Source organism: Camelus bactrianus, chromosome 5 (genome assembly GCF_048773025.1).
Source record: "Camelus bactrianus isolate YW-2024 breed Bactrian camel chromosome 5, ASM4877302v1, whole genome shotgun sequence".
Classification (NCBI taxonomy): Eukaryota; Metazoa; Chordata; class Mammalia; order Artiodactyla; family Camelidae; genus Camelus; species Camelus bactrianus.
In genome coordinates this window covers 91,603,120-91,626,867 of record NC_133543.1, presented here as the reverse complement: position 1 = coordinate 91,626,867, position 23,748 = coordinate 91,603,120, and the positions used below count along the sequence as shown (strand labels likewise).

Below are 23,748 nucleotides of genomic sequence, written 5' to 3'. Positions count from 1 at the left end.
AGATTAGTTTTCTCTGTATGGTGGCAAACATGGCTGCCAATGGCTCCAGACTTGCATCTTACTGTTTCCACTGTTAAATAAAATGGACCTCAAGTTCTCTGTGGTTCCAGGTCCAAAAAACAGTTTGGTTCAGGTGTTTACAGCTGGACCAATTCACTGACATGAGATACAGGGTCCCATTGCTCAAAGGAAAAAAAAAGGAATGCTAAGCAGATTATCCCAAGTTTTCTCAATCATAATCAGTTAGAAGAGAGAAATGAAGGAGGAGGACTTCAGTATTTCTGGCTTGGACCACTCGGTAGATGCTCATGACGTTGAAAAAGATAGAGAGTACATGGGGAAGAACAAATTTGGGCGAAAGTGCAATGTTCAGTTTTTGAGTGTGAGATGACAGCCTGTTGGACATTCAGGTCTGGGTGTTCAGAAGCTGGTAAGAAATATGCACGGGAGAGAGATATAAGTTGAAGGTTAGAACGGGAGCCACCTGTGTTAGGTGGTAGTGAAAGCTGAGATCTTTTCAGGGAGAAGATCACCAAAGACATAACTTTAGAGGGTACTCCACACCGAAGGTAGGAAAGGGTGGTGTAGGAAGTAGAAGAGCCTGCGAGAGTTAATATTTATCAAGTGTTCACAATGTGCCAAACATGAACTCTTATATTAAAATTTGTACAAACATGTTATACCTATGAAGTAGATATTATATTATTATCTTCATTCTATAAGGAACTAAGGCTTCTCAGTATTTAGTAATTGGTCCAAGGTCTCAGTAAGCGGTAGATACAGAATGGTAATCTGTGACTAATTTATAAAACTCTTGACACTGCATTTTTATTACCTCTCAGATAATAGAAAAATCCAAGGAGCCAGGAAAACTGAGAAAGGAGAATTTCAAGAATGAGGGAATGTTCAATAGTATAAAATGTCTAACAATTTTATTTTTAAAATACAATTAAAAATAAACATTGGTATGACAATTAGGAAGTCAGTACTGATCAATCTGATTCTTGGCAGGTCTAGCAGACTTTCCTGGTTCCATATAGATTCATCAATAGAAGCTCAAGAAGATAGATGGACTTTGATCATGTTCTAAAAGTTTCAGGATAATCTACAAAGGGATTAGAATGCCCCAGGAGATTTATAAGAAAGGCATATGAGATTCTAGCCAGAACAAAACTACTTCTGGATACATAGCAAGTAAAATAAGGCCAGTTATTGTCAATTATATCATCTATTACCTGAATTTACAGCCCTATCTCACTCTCCTGGAGGCAGCAGCCCAAGTTTTAGTAAGTTTAATACTAGAGATAATTTATAGTCTCAGATCACTTGGATTGTTAGCTTGAGTGTAAATATCTAATATATGAAAGGCATTTAGTACGTTTCAAATTGTTTCCACATACTTTATCCCCAAAACCATCCAGTAAGGTCCTACCTCCACTTTATGGATGAGGAAACTAAGGCCGGGAGTGGACAATATTTGGTTTTGGGGAGGAAAGCACACACATAATGTTCGCATGACACTTTAGAAAATCTGCTACTCCACTGTGAGATGTCATCAGACACAGTACTGCATTTTCGGGACCTAAGTGGGAAGGATTTCATATCAGACAACTTCTCTCTCCCAATTGCTACCCAATCCACAAGCATTACAGGAAAATGGCACAATCATTTCAGAAACTTTCTCCACATATGTTACATGTTTTACAGGGAAAAACATCATGATTGCACAGATCTACGCAGGCTCTGATCCTGTGTGGTGATGAAAGAGCCACCAACGTTTGATTAGGCAAAGGAGGAGAACCAAACATGATTGGGTAGGTGAGCATATAGCAGATAGGAACAGAATGCCCCTGGGTAGTCTGAGGATAGCAGGAAACTGACTAGGCGGATAGACAACAATAATGACAAAGCCCAATTTCTAGGACCTCTGACACAAGAACTATGCTAGTCATTCGTGAGTATTATTTCTAATTCTTACAATAATTCTTGAAGGTGTATATTATTACCATCTCTACTTTACAGATGAGGAAACTGAGGTTAAAAGCCACAGAATTCTTTGGAATGCCCAGAGGAGAGCAGGTCAGCATGTAATAATTCAGGAAGACCTTTATTCACTAATTCATTATTCACTAACTGAGTACCAACTTGAGGACAGAGAATTTTATTTGGCATTGGAGATATTTGCCATTGATGGGGCCTCTGCCAACCTATTTTGTTGGACACTGGGAGGGGACTGCCTGCAGCCATAGAGGGAAGCTAACATAGGGGAAAAAAATCTGCTTGATTGGCAGCCAGGAAGGCCTAAATCCCACCCAGCTACACTTCCCTCACCTGAATGGACTTGGAGGCCCTCACTCACTGTACCGTAGAAAGGATAAGGGCAAGGCTCCCTTGTGGAAGCGTGTCAGCTCTGCTTTCTGTGTTGGGTGACTCAGACAGAGTGGGCCTCAGTTTTATCATTTGTAAAATGGGGATAATAGTAGCACTTACTGAGTGTATTACTTCCCCATAGTTGCTGTAACAAATTATCACAAACTTGGTGAGTTAAAATAAAGAAATATATTCTCTCACCCATCTGGGTGTTAGAAGTCCAAAATCAGTTTCACTGAGCCAAAAACAAAGTGTCTGTAGACACCACAGGGCTGCCCTGGAAGGGTAAGGGAGAATCCTTCCTTGCCTCTTCAGTTTCTAGTGGCTGCTAGCATTCCTTGGCTTGCGGCTGCAGCACTCCAGTCTCTGCCCCAGTGGTTATACTGACTCGTTTCTCTGTCAAATCTCCCCTTTATAAGGATAGGTGACTGCATCTAGGGCCCATTCTGATAATCTAGGATAATCTCTCCACTTCGAAATCCTTAACTTAATCTTAAAAGACTGTTTCCACTTAAGATAACATTTACAGGTTCCAGGGATTAGGGCCAGATATCTTTGGGGGCTGTTATTCTGCCTATTACACTGAGGGTTGTTAGAAGGCGATCTAACGCTGGAAGAGGATTGAGCACAGCATCTACCAGTGGAGAACACAGAGTAAATAGCAGTCTGTTTCCGCTTTTAAAACGAGGTTATTTAAGGAAGCCAGCCCTTACAGGGCTGCAGTAAGGTTCAAACAAAGCACAGTTATAACACGTAGCAGGGCATAAGGGAGATTAAGGAATGAGATGAAAGCAGTTCTGTAGTTTCTCTCGCTCCCACTGTTTTTGCACACCCTTCTATCCCGGCGGCCTCAGACCCCGCCTACTCACAGTCCCACCCCTCCCGGGAGGATTCTCCACCTCGATGCCCCGCCCCCTTTTACGCACCCCCCCCCCGCCCACCTGTCTTGGCGCCCTCCGTCCGTCGTGCGTTTGAGGCGTGAGGGCCTTTGCGGTCTGTTCATTCTACTGCCCATCAAATCCTAGCCCATTCTACACAATTCTGTCTCCTTCCTCAGCCTGTAGTATATTAACCCAAAGAAGTTAGATTTTCCGAGCTTAGTGGTGGCCACTTACTTGCTTTCAGATGAAAAGCGAGAGGAGAAGCTTTGGGGAGTAGACCGGCGATATTCAAGACAGCCCTCACGGACGGGGCCGGGTCCTACATACCTCGGTCGCCGAGCCCGGGCCAGATCCCCGCGCAAGCGCAGTGGGCCTGACTCGCCATGCCGACTGTCAGCGTGAAGCGTGATCTGCTCTTCCGAGCCCTGGGCCGGACCTACAGTGAGTGCGGGCCGCATAACTCTGCGCCTCTCCTCGGAGGCTGGGACCCCCTCCAGAAGGTTTCGTGGCAACGTTCATGCTGCCCAGCTGGTTTCGGCCTTGGGCGCTCAAGGTCTAGATAGGGAGGGCTGACGGCCCCCGCGGCCAGGCCAGGGTGATGTAGCCTCTGGGAACCGGTGTCGCCGCGGGTGCATTTGCATCACCTGCAGATGCTGGGCTCGCAGTGTCATTCATTCAGGGCTCTCATCGAGCGCCTACTGCCTGCCTGATGCCAGGGAATAGAACAGGAGTGAAGCCCCGGGTTGCATCCCGAGTGTAGCCAATTAAGTGCTGTAAGAAAAGCGCTGTGGAAACTCCGTTTGTGAATAGGAGAGGGGACGGCATTCTGTCCTTGTTTTATTTTTTTAACTTTTACTGAGCGCCTGTTAGGTGCCAGGCACTGGCCTAAGAGCTTTGGGAGTACAGTGGTGCACATAGCACTTAAGGGCCACGTTCATATTCGGATAAGGGAGGCAGATAATAAATCCAGCATATTAATAAAATGATTTCGGATAACGTTAAATGCTGTCAGGGAGAAAAAAAAAGATATTGTGCTAAGAACAACATTAGGTAGGGCGGTAACATTTGGGCTGAGCCCTGAGTGTTGAGTCTTCACTGGATGGGCTTGGTCATCGTGCTACACTTAGGTTCTTCAGTTCGAAAACCACTAGCATTAAAAAAAAGGGGGAGACATATTAGGTACAATTATCAGTTACCATATAGATGTAGCAGTTGAAGTGACATCTGCCCCGCCCCATATTATCAGCTTGTATAACGGCTGTAGCAATTGATTTGTGAGAGCTATTTTTGGTTTTAGGATTAGATATGACAAAGCCCTAGTCGGTTTAATAGATACTGCTTCCTACAATAAGATACTACTGTGGAAATAAAGTTAGCTTTTGAAAACTTAACCTAAAGGTTCACTTTTAGATACTACGTACAGTTGACCCTTGAACAACCCAGGTTTGAACTGGGCAGATCCACTTATAGAAGGATTTATTTTCAACAATAAATACTACAACATAATCTGTGGTTGTTCAGTCCCTAAATGCAGAACCCAGGAGGGCCAACTATATAAGTTATACAGAGATTTTTGGACACGATGGAGGCAATGGGAACCCTTGAGCCTTGCCTTGTTCAAGGGTCAGCTGTATTCTTAAAGTGTTATTCTCCTTCTGCCATAAGGCCCTGGAAAGAGTTAATTATTTTGTCCTCTGAACTTGGCTCGAATTCTCTACACTTTTATTTCATACTATGCATAATTATGTTCCTTACCCATCTTTCTAAACCATATTCTCACTCATGCTGTACGATGTACCTGAATTATACAAGAGAGTAGGTGGCAAATATTTGCTGAAGACAACTGTGATCAGTTTCCACGTGGGTATCCATATCTGGGAAAGTAAGAGATAATCCAAGTTTTTAAAAATGATGAGATTTATAACCTATTCACTGTCATCTGATGTTTTAATGTATTCCCTAGCTGCCCCCTTCCCTTTTTTTTCATATTGAGAGAGATCGGGTAAGCTTAATTATCCACAAATATCTGTCAGCTACTGACTCATTAAAATTTCACTCAGCAAAATCTGTGTTGAGATGTACTTCAGACAGGTTAGAAATAATACTTATCATTAGTTTGTATTTTATGTGTTATTTCTTGAAATATTTTAAATGTTAATTAGGTTGGGATAAAAGTTGGAAAAACATTTTGGCAAAGCTTCTGGTTTCCAAGTAGTGTGAATCCGACTTGTCCCCTCTCCCTTTTTTTTCTCTTTCAGTCTTTTTTCTTCTTGTTTTCAGATAATGTCTCCTTTACTCTTCTATCCCCATTCCCTCTATTCTGCAGTCCCTCCATGGTTGCTTTTCGTCTGTCCTAAAATTCCATTGTTTCATCAGTCACTGCCTTCCCTTCCGCCACCTCTTTGCTTATTGAGAATTAGCAAAGAATATTTTTCGGGCTGCTTTTATTCTTTAACATTGCTCCTCTGGGGCAGTTTTGTCACCTTTGTCTACCTTTTTATCGTCTTTCTGCTCAGATGTTTTCCTCTTGCCACTCATTTTCTTGTTAACTGATTTATTTTAACTGTTCTTCAATTCTGGTCCTGTTCTGCCTTGGTGTAATAGCAAAGTGTGGCTGGGCTGGAGAATATGCTTCCAAGCTCACGCTTGTGGTTGTTTCAGACCTCAGTTCCCAGAAGGGTGTGAATAGCAGGAGGCAGGGAATCACTGGAAGCCTCTGTTATTTCCTGCCCCAGTTAACTATACCCCTGCTCACATGCTCACCCACACCAGAGACCTGGGAGTCCTCCCGCTCACTCACGGTTCCCACCTCCCTCTTGGTCAGTCTTCGAGCCTTATGGAATCTGTCTCTGATGTTTCTCACATTCTTCTTTCTCAGACTCCCTGCTCTGCTTTGATCAAGTCCTCACTGTCTCACTTGGCTGTTGGCAGTAGATTGTCTGCTCCAGTTCTTCCACCACCCTGCCAGCATTCTTTAAAACGCAGATCTAATTGAGCTGCTGTCCAGCTGGACATCCTTTAGTGTAACTCCCCATTACCCCAGGCAGGGCAGAGGGCATCACGAGCTGACTTCTTCCTGCTTGTTCCATCATGGCTCCTGACATGAACCTCATGCTTCATCCGTATTGAACTTTCTACATTTGTCATGCTGTTTCTCACTCCCTACCATCCCCGTCTAATAAACTCATCCTTTCTCTGAAGCCTCAGCTGACCCTTGGTGGAGCTGATTATTTCCTTTGTGCCTATGCTGTACCTTACACTTATCATAATTGTATTTACACATCTAGCTTGTTTACTACAGTAGGAAGTAGTTAAGGCAGGAATTGTGTTTTATTTATCTTTGCAGCCCTGATACCTAGTTAAGTGCCAGGATATAGTAGGTGCTCAATAAATGTTTGGTAAATGGCAGTTCAGTATCAGGATCGGGAATTTTAAGACCAGCTTTTTGCTAGACTATACTGGTAATGACAGTTTGTGTTCAGTTTTGGGTAACAAGAAAACCCTAAAAATGTTGTGTCAGGTAGCAAAGCAGAATAGAATATAATTTAAAAGTAAGGAAGAGAACTATTAATTTTTGCAGACCTACCACGTTTCAGGGCATTATGCCAGGCCCATTATCTGCATGAACTCATTTAAATCTTTCCAACAGTTGCATGCTTTAAATCAGTGGCTGTAAAATGCTAATTTTTGGATGAGGCATTTTAGCTCACTTTATGGATGAGACATAGGAATCAGAAAGTTTACATAAGGTGCTAAGCTCTCAGAACTAGTAAACTGAACAGTCAGAATTCAAACTGGGATTGGCACGGCTCCAAAGTCAACTGTTAGGCCACCTTAGAATTTTAAATGATAGGATTTATATGACGTTGTTCCATCATGTTGGATCTGTGATTCTGTGCCTACTTTACATTGGGTCCCTACTTAGGAGGTCACTTTTCTTGTGAGTAAATGTAAAGTCCCCAGTGCAGGTAACCTGATTCCGTAGTTGATACTATTTAGATGAATCAGCCTTGTAATAGTTTTCTTTTTCTTTAAAAATTTTTCTTGGCCAAACTTTTAAAATTTGTTTTTAAATGGTGATATCTGATGCCTGATATTTAGTATGCTTGATGTAAGGCAATTTAAAAAATGCAATTTATATGCTATACTCATTTGTACTGAACAGATTAAAATTAGCAATCTCTTTTTTTTTCCTAGCTGACGAAGAATTTGACGAACTATGTTTTGAATTTGGCCTGGAACTTGATGAAATTGTATGTATTGGATATTTATTTGTCTCATATCCTGTGTATAAGTTCATTTTTCAGAAGTTTATTATATTTTATCTTTGTTATAAGGTGGAATATTTGTGGGCCGTGGTAATTTTTGTGTTAAGGGGCTAAGCTCTGGTTCTAAATGTGTCTGTTGCTTTGTGTAAAGTCTCAAAAGGGGTCCCTGCCTTATTCGGATGCAGACACCTTAAGCTGTCAGGTTAGTGCTGTGGAGGTGGGTAGACCCTCTCAGGTAACCCTAGAGTGAGAGTGAGCTCCCGGTGCCATTTGCAGATGACCATATGGAGAGGGGTCTGGGAGCAATGGAAGCTCTGCTTCAGCCAGAGTTGCTGTCTCCTTGGCCTCTGACTTCTACATTTCCTCTGTGCCCACCTCACCTTCCTCCATGTTTGTTTAACCAGTGTTAATTCATTCTTCCTTCACTACTGTATACATTGATCTTGTAAAATCATCTCCTATTTTTTGAAGAATTGCTTGTAAAAATGATTTTGAAGCATTTTCCTGGTCTTTTGATTGTATAATGGTTAAAATGTTTAAACAATAGCTTTATTTACAAAATATATTACTATAATGATTATATATTAAAGACATTTGTAACTAAAAAGATAATTAATATTTCTCGGGTAATTAGTGTTATTTTTTCCCCCAAACCTTTTATCTTCTTAGTCTATTCAGTGTTTTCTAACACTATAAAGTTTGAGGAGCTTCAGACTGACAAAATGTGTATTGTCTTGTTTTTCTTGCTGTTTATTTACTAACATTACAGGAAGATTTTTTTTTTTTTAATTAGTGATCATCTATATCTTGAGAGGTCAGCTGAGATTTCTGTAGTTTATATTAAATTGTTACTAATTTTATTAGGACTCAAAATTATGTTTGAGGCTGTGTGATATTGAAGAGCATTGGACTGGATATCAGAAAATTTGAGTAACAGTTCAAGCTTCCACATTTACTAGCTATGTGACCATGGACAATTACATTGCCTCTCTGGACTTCATATATTGGTCACTCTGGGCCTCCTTTTCATCCGTGAAATAAGGGGGTTTGGCTTATATGATCTTTATAGAACTCTTTGGCTCTGAAATTTCTGTGGTCATTGATTTCTATAACATTTTTGTCAGCATTGATAAACCCAGTCTTCACATATGATCTTTGCATGAACTGAGATACTGAAAATGAAAGAAGGTTTAAGCAGCTGTGTCTTTTTTTGCAAAAGAATTAGGTATTTTTTTGTTCAGGTGTTTCCTCTTCTCTGGTTACCACATTTTTTTCCCCTTGCTTATGGGGGTCCCTCCTGAAATCCGCCATCATCTTTCTTCATTAAAAAAAAATACAGCAATTTTATTGATTCCTTTGAACTTGGTTTAAATTCTGATTCCTCTTCTTGCCTCTTTTCATAGCCTTCCCTATCCCCCTCATCTCTTTTCTCCTCTCCTTCTCCCTCCTTTTTATCCTCCTTTTATTATTTTTATATTTCCTCTGATTTTTAAAATTGTCTCCTGAGCTTGAGATACCCAGTGTAGGCGGTCCCAGCATTATATGGACCCCTGTGATTCCTCGATTGTGACTCGGGTGTACAGTGCTTATTGACTGAATTCTTCTACCTGCCGTGCAGGTGTAGACTATAACTCTTTATTTGGGCAATGATTTGAACTGCTCGTATTGTGACAGTGGGAGGGCACCATGTTAAGAGAAAAATCATTACATGTTTTGATAGGAATCCATCAGTTATTTTAGCAGGTTGCTGGTGGTAGAAGCAGTGGGAGTTCCAGTTAAGTGGGGTTTCCAGATAATTAGTGAGTAGCATTAACAGTTGGATTATGACTTTTAAGCATTTTGATTGAAAATTTCTTAAGTATACCTACAGTTCCCTGCTGTAGTAAACATAGGCAATGGAATTTAATTTCCTGTCAATGGTTGTTTTTTAAGAAAATATGTTATTCTTTGCTCTGATGTGGTGATTGAGAATATTCTAAGCTTTTTGCCACTGCGTTAAAAATTCTCCTAGTGTTACTTCTCTTCTCCCTCTTGTTTGCTTTCATTCTTGCTGCTCTGTACCTTTTACGGTCATTAGATTGCTTCCTGTTGTACCTTTAATTCCTTCTAATTTACCCCACAGCTTCTGATGATCTCTTCAGATGTTTTTGTTTGCTTTTATATGATTACTCTCATTCTCACGTTGCTTTAAGACTTTGGTGCCCACAGGATTTAGCTTTTAGAGTTATTATCTTATAAAAACTTGCATATCTTTTATTTGGTGAATTCTCCTTCCTTTTTCTCATTGACACTTTTGTTGTTGTTGCCCTGTGTTCTTGTGTTTTCATTTTCTTTTAGATCAGGGATGAGCAGACTTTTTCTATAAGGGGCTAGCTTTGAAGGCTGTGTAGTCTCTGCCACAACTCAGCTGTTGTGGTGTGTACTTAACAACAGATAATATGTAAATGAATGGGTGTGGCTATGTTCCAATAAAACTTTATTTACAGAAACAGGCGGCAGGCATGATTTGGCCCACTCCTTGCTTTAGATGGATTTGTGCTGCTCTGGAAAGAACAGGGATAATGTAGTTACTACTTGGTAGGACTAAGAACTACTTTTTCAAAAGAATTTAGACTTACTTAGTTTTATTTTACTTTGGGGGTTTATTTTAGACTTCGGAGAAGGAAATCATAAGTAAGGAACAAGGTAATGAAAAGGCACAGGGGGCCTCTGATGTTGTTCTCTACAAAATTGATGTGCCTGCCAATAGATATGATCTCCTGTGTCTGGAAGGATTGGTTCGAGGACTTCAAGTCTTCAAAGAAAGGTAAGGGAATCAGTTCATTAAATACTTGGCTAAGTTGAATTGCTTTTTTCTTTGCCTGTCATTATCAGCAACCCTTTCTCAGTTTCTAGAAGAAAACTTATTGGACAGGTACACCAGCTTTAGGTCTGCATAGAGGGATGATTCGACCTGTGGATTGCAGCCATTTGAAAATTTGCCTCAATGTTGAGTCATAGCCTTTCATTTTGGGAACACATTTTAAAACTAGAGTGGTTAATGATTTTATGGCTTCTTAAAAAATTCTTCAGTAGGTTCATGTGAGTTCTTTCAGTAATCCAATTGGAAGAGATAGTTCATTGGATTTGTTAGAGGTTGAGAGAAAAGTACAGGTGGCAAAACTTTATATGTCGTTTTCTTAAGAATTTTGAGGAAGCTCGGGAGTGGATCTTCCTAACTGGAAAACTAAAGATCTTAACGATGGCTGTGGGCAAGTTCACTGGCCTTTCTAGTTTCAATCTCTTAATTTGTAATGAATATTTTTAAGTCTCTGCCTAACTCTTCAAGTAATAAATTTAGAAAATGATGAACATATAAAGTGAAAAAGAGGCAAAACAGTAAAGCTATCAAAAATAATTGTTTTTGGTTTTGAATACTTATACATTATCTCATGAGTTGCAAAAGACTAAGCCTAAGAGCCTCAGGCAGATGGGCTAGACTCTGGAACTATGAGGCCTTCAGATGAGTGACAGGTGTTGGTGAAAGGGTGATAATTGGGCATTTGGTTAAGGTGGTTAAAATCTGGGGGTTGACCCAGTTGTTTCTCTGCATGACAATCAGATGTTTATATTTTGTGGGTCAGGGATAATCCCTTACAGTGTGTTTCCCAAACGTCTCTGATTTGAATTTCTGTTTTTAACAGGCACCTTGTAAGATTTTTATAAGACAGAATTAGGAAAATGACTTAAGACCTTTGCTACTCAAAGTGTGGTCCATGGACCAGCATCATCTGTGTCACCTGGGAATTTGTTAGAACTGCAGAATCTCAGCCTCTACCCTAGACTTTTTGAATCAGAATCGGTTTAACAAATTCCCCAGCTGATTGTAGGCATTGAGGTTTGAAAAGCACTGACTTAAAATAGTAGTTCCCACCCTCTCCTAATGATAACAATTACCTGGACTATGCCTTCAGAATGTACTATTTACCAGGCCTTTCCCTTGAATATTCTGATTCATTAAGTCCAGATGGGACCAGGCCATCTATATTTTTAATAAGCTTTATTTTTCTTAGAAGCTCAGAATCTCATGATTGGAATAAAACTTAAAGGTTATTTAATTCAGCCCCTCAGCTGATGTTTAAATGCCCCCATACAATTGCTTAGGTAAAATGGTTTTCTAGCCTCTGCGGAGACTCTAGGGATAGATTAAGCATTACCATGAGGCATGAGGCATCCTAACCCATTTTTAGACAACTTGAAATGTTAGGAAGTTTGTTTTTTGTTATTGTTGTTTTGTATTTAATATTCAGTTGAAATTTGGTTTGCTGTAACTTTAACCCACTGTCCTAGTTCTGTTCATTTTGCATGCTTTCTATTCACAGAATAGGATAAATCAGTTTATCAAATCTTTTGGTTAATATTGAGCAAGTGTGTTTTAACATTTTAGGATAAAGACTCCAGTGTATAAACGGGTAATGCCTAATGGAGAAATCCAGAAATTGATCATCACAGAGGAGGTAATAAGGGTCAATTTTTATTTTCCTTTTAAAAACATTTCTTATGTATGTAAGGTGGAACAAAGCTCAGCCTTCTGCCAAGTATAATTTTCTTTGATCTTTTGCTAAAATGGATGTATATTTAGCCTCTCGTTCTTAAAAATTGTCATTTTGTTTTTAACCAAGAAATGAAAGGGAACAGAGCATCTGTTTTCCATGAAAAATTTCAGAAAGTAACATCCAAATATTTGTTTAAAATACATTTGAAAAAAATACATTTGAGATATAATTGTTTAAATTATGGTATTAAAATTTAGAAAATCTTTGGGGGAAGGCTATTTGGTAAAAATATTAACTATCAGCAGGCAACTTAAAGGTTGATTTTTTTTTCTCAATAATTTAGTAAATTTTCAGTAATCTGAAATGTAAATTTCATGAGGACAGTGACTTTTTTTCTTATCACCACTGTACTTTATTACTTGTTGATTGAATGAATAATATACACTTGTTTAAATGAAAGTTTGTGACAGCTAACTTTTTGTTACAAGATGTTATTACAAAGAAAAGGATTAACATTTACCGTTTGTCATGATATAATGATTCCAGACAGCAAAAATACGCCCTTACGCTGTCGCAGCAGTTCTCCGAAACATAAAGTTTACTAAAGATCGCTATGACAGCTTCATTGAGCTTCAGGAGAAGTTGCATCAGAACATTTGCAGGTTTGTGGCTGCATCTTCTCTCTTCCCTGCCGCCCCCTCTCCTTCCTCCTTCTCATCCCTTTCTTCCCCTTCTCCTTCCCCTTCTCTCCCTCTTTCCTTCCCTTTTTCCTTTCTTTCTCTACTGCACATTTTTTCAAAGCTCTGAATTAATAATATGTGAGAGTGACAAGAGTTTAAATTTGTTAAATTAAATTGAAGTTTAAATAAGTTTCAGTTTACCAACAGCTATTTGTTACTGCTTATAAATAGTGTCTACATGGAGAAGTAAGCTATATTTTGAAAACTATATAGAGAAGAAATACCTACTCGTAGAGGTTTTCTTTTTTTGTTTGTTTTTGTTTTTTGGTTCAAATTACTAGCAGTGGATTATACTACTAAGTATTAAACCATGGTAATTTGAAGTTTCACTTCTCATTTTCAAAATAGGCAGAATTTTTTGGCTTAGATCTCACTTTTTGATTGAATATAAGTATAAATTGACAGATGAAACTTGAGACTTTTAAATAATTGAATTTTTGTGCTCACCTCGGCGTCACACATACTAAATAACTGGATTGTCTTATTCTGTCTTTGGCGTTGCTGTACATCATTTCCCAGAGAGCTCCCTTTAGTGAAGTGATCTTCAAACCTATGGAATTCCTAACCCCTAAAGGTCGAGGAAGGTAACAGTGGGAGGGAGTCCTTCAACTAATTTCAGTATTTCAAAAATACTAGTAGAAATGATATATTTACTCATGATAAGAAATGTCAGGCTTTAGCTAACACATCCAGTCTTTTTGTGTTGGTCTTAAAATATATCAACATAAGTTGATTTCATGCTTGTCAAAGGATTAACAGTTATGTACGTCTTAAATAAAAATAGAAAAAGTAATTTTTATTTTTTAATAATTGCAGTGATTGCAGTTCGGTTTAACTATGGAAACTAGAAGAGGCTTATGTGTAAGGGTTGGGCTAGAGACAGGGGTCAGAGGGGCCCTTGGATGTTTTCCTCTGGTGTGAAATATATTTTAAAAATAAAACACCTGTGGTTTAGCTCATGAGGTTTCTTTTTCTTGAAACATCATTTTTCTTTTTTCCAGATTCTGAAGAACATTTATTCCAAAATGTTTTATAAAAATAATCTATTTGTCATCTTACAGATGTTATTATTATGCAAAATAATAAGAATTTAAATACCATTTCAAGGCGAGTGGGTATAGCTCAGTAGTGGAGTGCATGCTTAGCATGCAGGAGGTCCTGGGTTTAATCCCCAGTACGTCTATTAAAAAAAAAGAAAAATGAATATTTCAAAATGAAGAACAAGGTAGAGGATTTCGGACAAGCATAGATACATCTAGCAAGTGGCTGAGCCCAATTATCTGTTCTGTTCATTTGAAGAATCTAATTTTTATCTAAATCAGAAGGCATTTCCTTACTAATTTGACTTTAAGCTCTGGTTTATGCAGTATTTCTGGAAGTCATGAGCTTTTCCTAAGGGGAGGAATAAATCACATCCTAAAACTCTGGTTGTACCAGAGTCAGTAAATCCTGTGTTTTTCATGAGATACGTTCATGTCATTTAAATTATAAAATTGATTGGCATAAAGTTCTTTATTATGTTCCCTTATTATCCTTCAATATATCTGTATTATCTGTTTCAATATCACCTCTTTCATTCCTGTTCCTTTTCTCTTATTTTTCCTGATCACTGTGACTAGTGGTTTATCAATTTCTTCAGTGCGTATCAGCGTATATCAGTTTTCAGAGAAGCAGCTTTTGGTTTCATTGACTTTTCTCTGCTTTTTTTCTGTTTGTCTGTTTTCATTGATCACGCAGTGTTCTGTCTAGGGCTAATTAGCCCTTACTACTGAGCCAAGACCCTTGTTCCTGCTTTATCCATTGCCATACGAATAGTGAGGTTTTGTAGTCTGTGAGCGCTGTTCCCTTGGACAGTTCTTTCCCTGGCCTTGGGTGGTTTCCTCACATGTGTGCACTGATCACTGCTCAGCTGACTACTCAATGGGGCCCCTCTGCACTTCTGCAGAGTTCTCTCCTCTCTGGTGCTCTGTGCAGTGAACTCTGGCCGTCTTGATCTCTAGGCTCTCTACCATGTCTTCAACTTAGGGAGTCCACTGGACTCTAACCAGACCCCCTTTCCTGCCCTGTGGCTTGAAGCCCCTCCAGGCAGTCAGCCGGGCGGTTGGAGGGCTCCCCTTGTTTCCTGTCTCAGGGATTGCCGCCCTTCATTGCCTGATGTCCAGTGCCAGACACGGAAACCATTGTTTTGTGTATTTTGCCTCTTTAATGATTGTTTCAGGCAGGAGAGTAAATCTAGTTTCTGTTAATTTTATTTGGCTGTAAGTGTCCAGTGAATTTTTTACCCATTATTTTACTTTTCATCTCTAGAATTTATATGGTTCTTTTTTAAGTTTTTTTTTCCTGCTGTTTATCCCTCATCTCTTCATTATGTGTATATTTTCTTGAACATTTTTTGTAGTAGCATTTTTAAAATTAGTGTGGTGATTTGAGGATCTGGGTCATCTTGAGCATTGGTTTTTATGGGCTGTTTTTTTCTCGAGTATGAGTCATGGTTCCCTGTTTTCATAGGCACTGCTTTTTGATTACATATAGAATGTTAGGTTGTGGAAGAGGCTCTTGATTTTGCTCTTTTTCTCTGACAAGCAATTTTTGTTGCAGGCAAAGACTCTTGAATATTTAGCTAGACTCAGACTTACAAAATTTGGCTAGATGAGACCTCTGCAGTTGGCAGCAGCAGAATTTTCTGCTCCCTTCTTTCAGCTGCTGCTTTTTCATAGCAAGACTTTAATAGGTAGAATCTTGATTTCTCAGTATTTTTAGTTTTCATATCTTATGTATGAAATATATATTTAAAATATTAATCCTTTTTCTGTACATACATTGTAAACCTTTTCTATCATGTGTCTTTGAACTTTTGGGGTCTTTTGGGATATCTAAGGCTTTTAGTTTGGATATAGGCACGTTTATTAGTCTTCCTATATGGCTTTTATGTTTTGTGTCTTACTTAAGAAGGGGTGTCCTACTCCACAGTTTTGAGCATCGTTCTCCTGTTTTTTCTTTGAATAATTTTTCAGTTTCTTTTATGTGTGTATATATGTTTGTCTTTTGTTTTTCAAATTGCATACCTCTTTGATTCATCCGAAATTTATTTATTTATGACTGGTTTGAGGTTGAAATTTAGTGTCATTTTGAGGTATTGTTTTAGGATTAAGGGACCAACATCAGTGTTCAGGAAAACATGGACCTTCTTACCCATGGATTTGTCAGTTGTTAATTTTATCTAAACTTACAGAACCATGTTCATTTCAACCTGAGCTAGTTCTGGGGTTATTATCTTCCATAAGCATATAACTGAGTAAAGTAATACTTCCTTTTTGCTTGTCAACCACTCTGTTCAATTCACCTGTATTTATTAAGATTCTGGTTACTTGTCTTGGAGGATGACCAAAATTTGTTTCTTACACATTTAAAAAATTGTTTCATGGTTCAAGTAATGTGGACTTTAGTATATTCTTTGATTACTAATGCATTTTCTCTGATCTGTAACTGTAGTTAGGCATACATTGTCAAATATATGTACACATACATCTAAAACTAATTTTAAGTATTCTCAAGAGCACCATAAATTCTGCCCAAGTGTCTCCTTCTGAATTGTCTTTTGGAAATCTAAGAGCTAAATTTGTGACCCTCTGTGGAAAGACTGTAGGCCTTGAGATTCTAATTTAGTATCAACATTGTTCATTACTCCATTTTTTTATCCCTCCTTCTGTTTCTTTCTCTCCTACTTTGTATCATGATTTAAGTTCCTAAAATTGTCTTCAATCCTTTGCAGGTAAACTGTAGAATAAATGAAATTAATAGCTTTTGAAATTTCCTTACATATGAAATTTTAAAATTAAATAATTTCCATTAATAAAGCAGTGCAGGTATATGACAGGAAATTTAGGAAAATATAGCCAAAAAACATGGCAATTTTTAGGTAATATAATTAAATAAAACATTTATTTTTATTTGAGGATATGAAGAGTTCAGAAATAGGTTAAAAGAAAGTAAAAGGTATGTTGACTTTGAAAATGTCCTAGTAATGTACTTGGGAAAGCACAGTTGAAAAAATGTACTTCAGGTATTGAAATAATATTTTTAAGTAGCTTTATAATTTCTCATAATTTTTAATGGTTGTAAAATTGCCATATATTAACAGGGTATTTTAGGGAAGTGTCTAAAAATAATTTTTAAAAACCTGTAGTCTGTGTTATCTTTTGAATTTCTGCTTTGGAATATTCAAGTCTTTTTTTCCCATTTCTCTCTCCATGTAGGAAAAGAGCATTGGTTGCTATTGGTACCCATGACTTGGACACTTTATCAGGCCCATTTACTTACACTGCAAAGAAACCTTCAGATATCAAATTCAAGCCTCTAAATAAGACAAAGGAATACACAGCCTGTGAACTGATGAACATGTACAAGGTAGGGGTCCTTCCATATTAATGTCATAGCTCTGCATGAATCATGAAATTCCTCCAAAGTCAAGTCTTAATTAGGGCAGTGCAGTGAGTGCTTTTGAAAAAATAGCAGTGTCTGGGCTCCAGTCCAGAGATATTGATTCATTTGATCTACAGTGGGGTCTGGGCATGGTTTTGTTTTGTCTATTAGTACTTTTTTATCCTCTCAGATGTTTTTAATGTACAGCCAGGACTGAGAACCACTGAAGTAGATCATACCACACTGCAGTATTTATAATTAGGTGTAATTAAAACTCATGCAAATATAAGGAACAGTAAGATTTACTAGTTGCTGTGTGTGTGTGTGTGTCACACTCTGTTACAAAGTGTCTACCTCCCATTATTTGCATTTTACAGTTGAGCAGTGAAAATGAATTCAGTAGTCAGTAGTCACCTTAAATTGCCCTTAACAAGTAGTGGAAGTAGTGGGGATCATTTGGAGAAAGCAGCTATTATCGTTGGCCTTATTTGCACAGGATTTCTTCCTATTTAAATTGTTTTGTATGTTTTGTGTTTTGCTTAAGGTGATTCAGGCTTACTGTGCAAATCTGTTTTCACTCTTGAAAAGCAATTCAACTGTGGCTTCATCTTTCCCTAGTAGGAGATGAGGCTGTATAAGGATGCTAAGATAATTAATTTATATCAGCAAATTGTATAAATTTAGAACTTTTGGGGGCTGTTTTATTGTTTTTCTGTAATTTTTATGCCAGGTAGGTATGTAAACTAACTACAGTGACAAAAGTAAAAAACAATTTTTTTTTCAGACTGACAACCACCTTAAACATTATTTACATATAATTGAAAACAAACCTCTGTACCCAGTTATCTATGATAGCAATGGTGTCGTCCTTTCAATGCCTCCAATCATCAATGGTGAGTTATTTCTTAAGCATCATAGTTTTTGCTGTTTCCCTCTTATTTTTTGACGTTTTTGTAGAATTCTCAGTAGACTTGGCTGAATCAGATAACACTTAATCTGAGAATCTCAGGTCTTTTGTAGATTTTATTGTAATAGTTCTTTTCATTCATTTATTCAATATTTAACTGGTGATTTGTATGTAATTTATAATTGTATACATATTTGTAAGTTTATAAATATCTTCTGGTGTTACTCTCATGATGCTGTTATATTCCTCCAAAGGGCGTCGATTTTTGGTTTTAGCAGGTCATTTAGTTCACGCCAAATTCTGTCTTACCTACTATTTTATAGTTAAGTTAAAACTTTAAAACTGAATTTTACCCTCTTAACTCCTTTCTGAACCCTTTGTTGAAGAAGCAATTTGAATGCACGATAGTTTAACAGTATTAAAGCCATAGATGTTTGGCTTTCTGAGGTGAGAAGGGGGTGCAGTTGATGCACGGTGGGAAGGAGAATCTTTTCCTCCTCAAGATCTCGGACTCCAGTACTTGCAGTGGCCTTTGGAGTGAGCCAGATCCAGACTCAAGTCTTAGCCTTGCTGGTTAATAGCTAATGGTCATGGTCAGTGAGCCTGATCTGAATCTTCGTTGTTCTGCCTGCAGCTCCGTCGTGGGGTTGTGGTGAAGATGTGATGAGACAACTTTTAGCACCTGACACATTTAATGCACTTAGTAAAGTCTTGTTTTTACTTTAGCTTTATTCTCCAGCTTATAATGGAAGCTTAAAATAATAGATGTATCTCCCCTTACGTCTGAGGTGTCCGTTTATATTATGTTCTAAGTTAAAATGCAGTTTCAGTTTTGTAGAGCTTTTTAGTGCACTTGTGTTTCTGAAACTGATTGTTTTGTTGTTATTGTTTTATGTCTGTTGCAGGAAATCATTCAAAAATAACAGTAAATACTAGAAATATATTTATTGAATGCACAGGAACTGACTTTACTAAGGTAAATAAAACTTTATTCTAATTTTGTACCGTCAAGATAGATTTTTACTTCTGGACCAAGACTATGTGGCTACACTTTAAAATATGTTTATTTTGTAGGTGGGAACATATTTTATAAATTTAGAAAAGTAGAAAGATGTAGATATTCTGTACTTTGGTTATAGTGCTTTCATTCAATTAACAAATGTGAGCACCAGCTATCTTTCTAGTGCCATGAATTTGGTAACAAGTTATATGTTCTTAACTCCAAGGAACTTGTCGTCTTGTGAGAGAATTAGCCATATGCATAAGTGTAACACAGGGAATGGGATATGCATTGTAATGCCACCTGTATAAAGTGTTCATCTTCGTGGGCTTAATCTGAATGCTGACTAATTTCAGACCTTTGTGTACTTGTAAAAGAAATTTTTAAAACCAACTGGCTATAGAGTTTTTTTTTAGTAAGTTGCAGAAGAGTTTATGCACAGAAAGATATCTAGAATATGTAGAATATCAGTCGTTCAGTCATTTTAGTTACTACATATATTGGATTGAATTGTTATGAAAGCTCTTTTCTATGGCATGTGATTTCTTTACACGTGGTAAGCAAGACATAGAGTGAGGTGGCAATTAAGCAGTTAAGGTAAATGTGAATGGCAGCAGGTGACTGGAGTGTAGGAGGAGGGCAGGTAAATGGTATTTGCATGCATCTTACAGGATTGGAGACCATTGTAAGGTATTTCATTTATAACTTTAATGTACCATATTTGCCTTCAGAAATATTGACAGGGTAATAAATAATAAAGCTTTTTCCATTAAAAAATTTTTTTTTGATTTGCACATTAACAGACATTGGATATTTTCCGTGAAGCTTGTTTATGAGTGAAGTATATATAAAAGCAAATCATATTTCTCAAAAGGTTATTGTATTTTTTAACTTAAAAAAAACCTAACAAATTCTATAATGGCCTTTACTATGTGTCAGGCATTGCTGTATGTGTTTTATACACACACAAACACACAACACACACATACATACTCTCTCTCAATCTTCATATTAACCAAGTGAGGTAGGAACTTTTATCATCTTTACTTAACAAACTAAGGTACAAAGACGGGTAAATAACTTGCCCAAAGTCAGACTGTTAATAAGTGACTAGGCCAGAAATCTGGAATCTGGCTACATAGACTTAGGAGATTGATAAAGTTTACTGCTGTAGTTAGCCATCTGTCATTTTTGAAATTTGGTGAAGCCAAGGGAGGGGGTGGGGAAATAAATGATTTGTCTCAGTCATGGATTGTAACTCTCAGAGAACCGCATGAATGCAGAACACCTGAAGATAAGGTCAGGCCTACTCAGGAGTTTTTACTCCACTTCTTTCTTTAGAATTTATATAAAGAAGTCCATTTTTAGATGTTTGGGGACTAAAGGATATTAAATAATAACTCATTTCCTTCTGAGTGAAGAAAGATATATTAGTAGATGACCATAATACTTGTTTTTTTCCTTTGCAGGCAAAAATAGTTCTTGACACTATTGTCACCACGTTCAGTGAATATTGTGAGAATCAATTTACGTAAGTTCATTCGGTATCTTTATCAATGATGGCCTATTGTTCTAAAGTCAAGGCTCTAAGGCCTTGTGCTAAATATAAAGATGAAAAATGTGGTTCCTATAACTAGGATATATAACCTTTTTGGGGAGCTAAGACATATGAATAAGTAATTATAAAGTAAAAAGTGATAAGTACTTTAAAAATTTTCAGTAATGTTCTGGCTGTTTGTAAGGGTAAGTTACTGCTAGCTGAGGCAATCTGGGCAGACATCATGGAGGCAAGGAAATTTAAGCTATACTTAAGGATCATTGGATTTAAGAATATAAACATGGAGGAACAGAAGAAGGAACAGCTAAACAGAGGAAGAGAATCATATAAAAGCAAAGCATATATCCCATATACATCAGTAGGACTACTGAATTTGTTCCAAACTGATTTTTTAATTAAAAAAAAAACTAAACCTATATGGCCCTTTCCGTGTGTTAGCATCATAGTTTATTCTAGAGTATGTAATTCAAAATCAGTGTATAATTATGGAAAGCGTGTCTGAAATTGTATGGGTGGTATTAGTTGTTTTTGGTTTTTTTGTTTGTTTGTTTGTTTTTGGTATTTTGGATTGGCTTGCATTTTAGGGGTTGTGTCAGTCAGTTTTCATTGTGTAACAACATGACCCTAGTAAATCCTGGAATGCGAGTGTCAGTATTGGCAAGGAGTTCATAGAGGAGGCGTGCTTTGCAGTACTGGGAGATAAACTTACCAGGTGGACCCCTCCTCAGGAGACCTGGGAGCCATAGGACGTGGACTAGCACCGCTGGACGTGGGAGGGTCAGTCCAGACAGCAGTGTGGGCATGTGGCTAGATTGAATATGTTGAGGCTGCAGTTGTAGACCAAGTAGAAGTTTTATTGACCAGGCACATTGCTAGACTTTATGGCCCTTTTTTCCCCTAAGTTTTATTTGTACTTAGTTAATTTTCTTTCTGGCTTTTTTTTTTTCAGGGTTGAAGCAGCTGAGGTGGTTTTTCCTAATGGAAAACTGCATACCTTTCCAGTAAGTATAGAAATGACTTGCTGCTGCTGCTGGTGACAGGAGCAGCAATAGTAACAGTAGCTATAGAGTGCTCTGGTCTGTCTGCCCATCCACCTACCTGCCAGGCACCATACCGGGTGCATGCTGTGGATTTAGTCCTCACATTAACCCTGTGAGGTTGGTGCTGTTATTAGGCCCTTTTCTAGGCAAATAGGGGGACCTTGAGATGTTAAATAGCTCTCACCCCTGCTCCTGCGAAGCAGTGGAGCTAGGATTTATGCTCAGGCAGTCCCAACACACTATATTACACCGCATTTCACTTCCAGCATGCCATGTTAAACCACAGCATTTTATGGCCATAATTCCTGTGATTTATTCCCATATCGACTAGTTAACTGGGTTAATTTATAGTCTCACCCCTTTTAAGATGACTCAGCCATCCAAACCTAATTAGTCTGTTCACACTTGAATTAACAGTTGTGGAAGGCCATCACTGTAATTCATAAATATTTCCAAATGTATCAAGAAGATTAATTTACTAGTAAGCACAATTATTGTGAAGACATGTGATCTTGATAAAAAGTTTAAACTAGCATTATTTTTCATTGACTGGGCTTTTTTCCCCCCAAGATGATTTTGTAAATACAAGATGGCCATTCTAACACATTCTTACAGCGTCACAATCATTTAGGTGTGATTCTGATTCAGTGAGGCCATTCTTTGCCGAGCTTTTTTTCTTTGGATTTTTCTTGATTCCTCTGTCATTTTTGAAATGAATCAGAACCTAGAATAGTTTCTACCCCTTAAATGATTTTTAAAGTAGATAAAACCTTCCAAGATCAAAACCTTCCCGTTCCTGAAAACATTAGTGTTTAGCATTGTATTTTATTCTAGAGTATTAATTATAATTCAGAATAAATGTATGACTGTAGAAAGCATGAGTGAAATTAAGAGCAGTATCAGGTTTTTTTAAAATTGATTTTAGTGGCTGTTATCCGTTATCTTTGTTACGTAACAAACTACCCCAAGATTTACTGACTTAAAACAATGGCCGTTTGTTTATGTCATGGTTCTGTAGGTCAGCTGGGTAGTTCTGGTCTGGCCTGGCTGGACTGATCTCTGCTGAGCTCCAGCTGGTTGGTAGGCTAAGCAGCCTGGTGACCTGGGATGGCTCATTCACATGTCTGCTTCTTGGCAGTGGAGTGAACAGGTCAAGTGTGTCTTGTCATCCCACAGGCTAGCTTGGGCTTCCTTACATGGTGGTGGTCGGAGGATTCCCAGTAGCGAGAGGGCAGGTCCAATGCTCAAGTGCTTTTAAGCATGGTGTCCTGTGTCACATTCAAGGCCATGGATACAGAGAGGGAAGAATTTGTGGCCATTTATATAGTTGACCACAGTAGTAGTAGTTGGGAAGCTAGAGAGAGAGCTTTTTAGTCTGTTTTAAAATAAAGTCCAGATTTTGTAGGTCTTGCGTAATTAACTACTACTAGCAACAAAGCCCGAGGGCCTGCATTTCTAACAAGAACTCGGGTGACCATGGCACTTCTGCTCTGAGAACTGCATTTTGAATAGCAAGCCTTTGACCCGTTATCCTTATCTGAGTCCAAACAAGTTTTAAAATGTATGGCCTTTTTGCTAGTGGTGGTTCCTCTTTTGAGAGTAATTTAGTGATAAGAAATATTCATAGGCATGTTTCGAAAGTTGCTGAAAACCCTGGATTTTGTGTGTTTGTTCCTGGCTAACATGGTAGCAATACCATTTGCAGGAGAGTGAGTACCAATTCATGAGATGCGCCCAGCCCTGCTGTCTCCTGGAGCAGAGGGATAGCTGGGACGAGGGCATGGTTGCATTTCCTCACCTGAAAAAATGACAAGAAAGGAATAACTTCATAACGCTGTTCGATTTAGCGTGATGGGTAGCACAGTGAATTGTTCTTTCTCGGTCATAAGTACCTGCTTGTGTGAGATGAAATGGAAAATCTTCAGCAGGATTTGTAAGCATTTTAGAAATAATGTAATACACCAGTGTTTTGCTGACGAGAATGGTGACTGACCATGTAAAAGGAAAAATATTTGGCATTTTATAAT

General features: G+C 38.1%; 1 protein-coding gene across 1 annotated transcript in view; it reads left to right on the top strand.

Annotated features, from left to right (window-relative positions):
* The first annotated feature begins 3,588 nt into the window (after positions 1-3,588).
* Positions 3,589-23,748, top strand: part of FARSB (phenylalanyl-tRNA synthetase subunit beta) — a 61,190-nt gene continuing 41,030 nt past the window's right edge. Inside the window, exons 1-10 of the mRNA XM_010948854.3 lie at positions 3,589-3,692; positions 7,449-7,504; positions 10,171-10,325; positions 11,946-12,015; positions 12,601-12,716; positions 17,051-17,201; positions 18,001-18,109; positions 19,029-19,099; positions 20,593-20,654; positions 21,631-21,682. Coding sequence (XP_010947156.2) covers positions 3,635-3,692; positions 7,449-7,504; positions 10,171-10,325; positions 11,946-12,015; positions 12,601-12,716; positions 17,051-17,201; positions 18,001-18,109; positions 19,029-19,099; positions 20,593-20,654; positions 21,631-21,682 — 900 coding nt within the window. The 5' untranslated portion in view covers positions 3,589-3,634. The remainder of the gene's footprint in view (positions 3,693-7,448; positions 7,505-10,170; positions 10,326-11,945; positions 12,016-12,600; positions 12,717-17,050; positions 17,202-18,000; positions 18,110-19,028; positions 19,100-20,592; positions 20,655-21,630; positions 21,683-23,748) is intronic.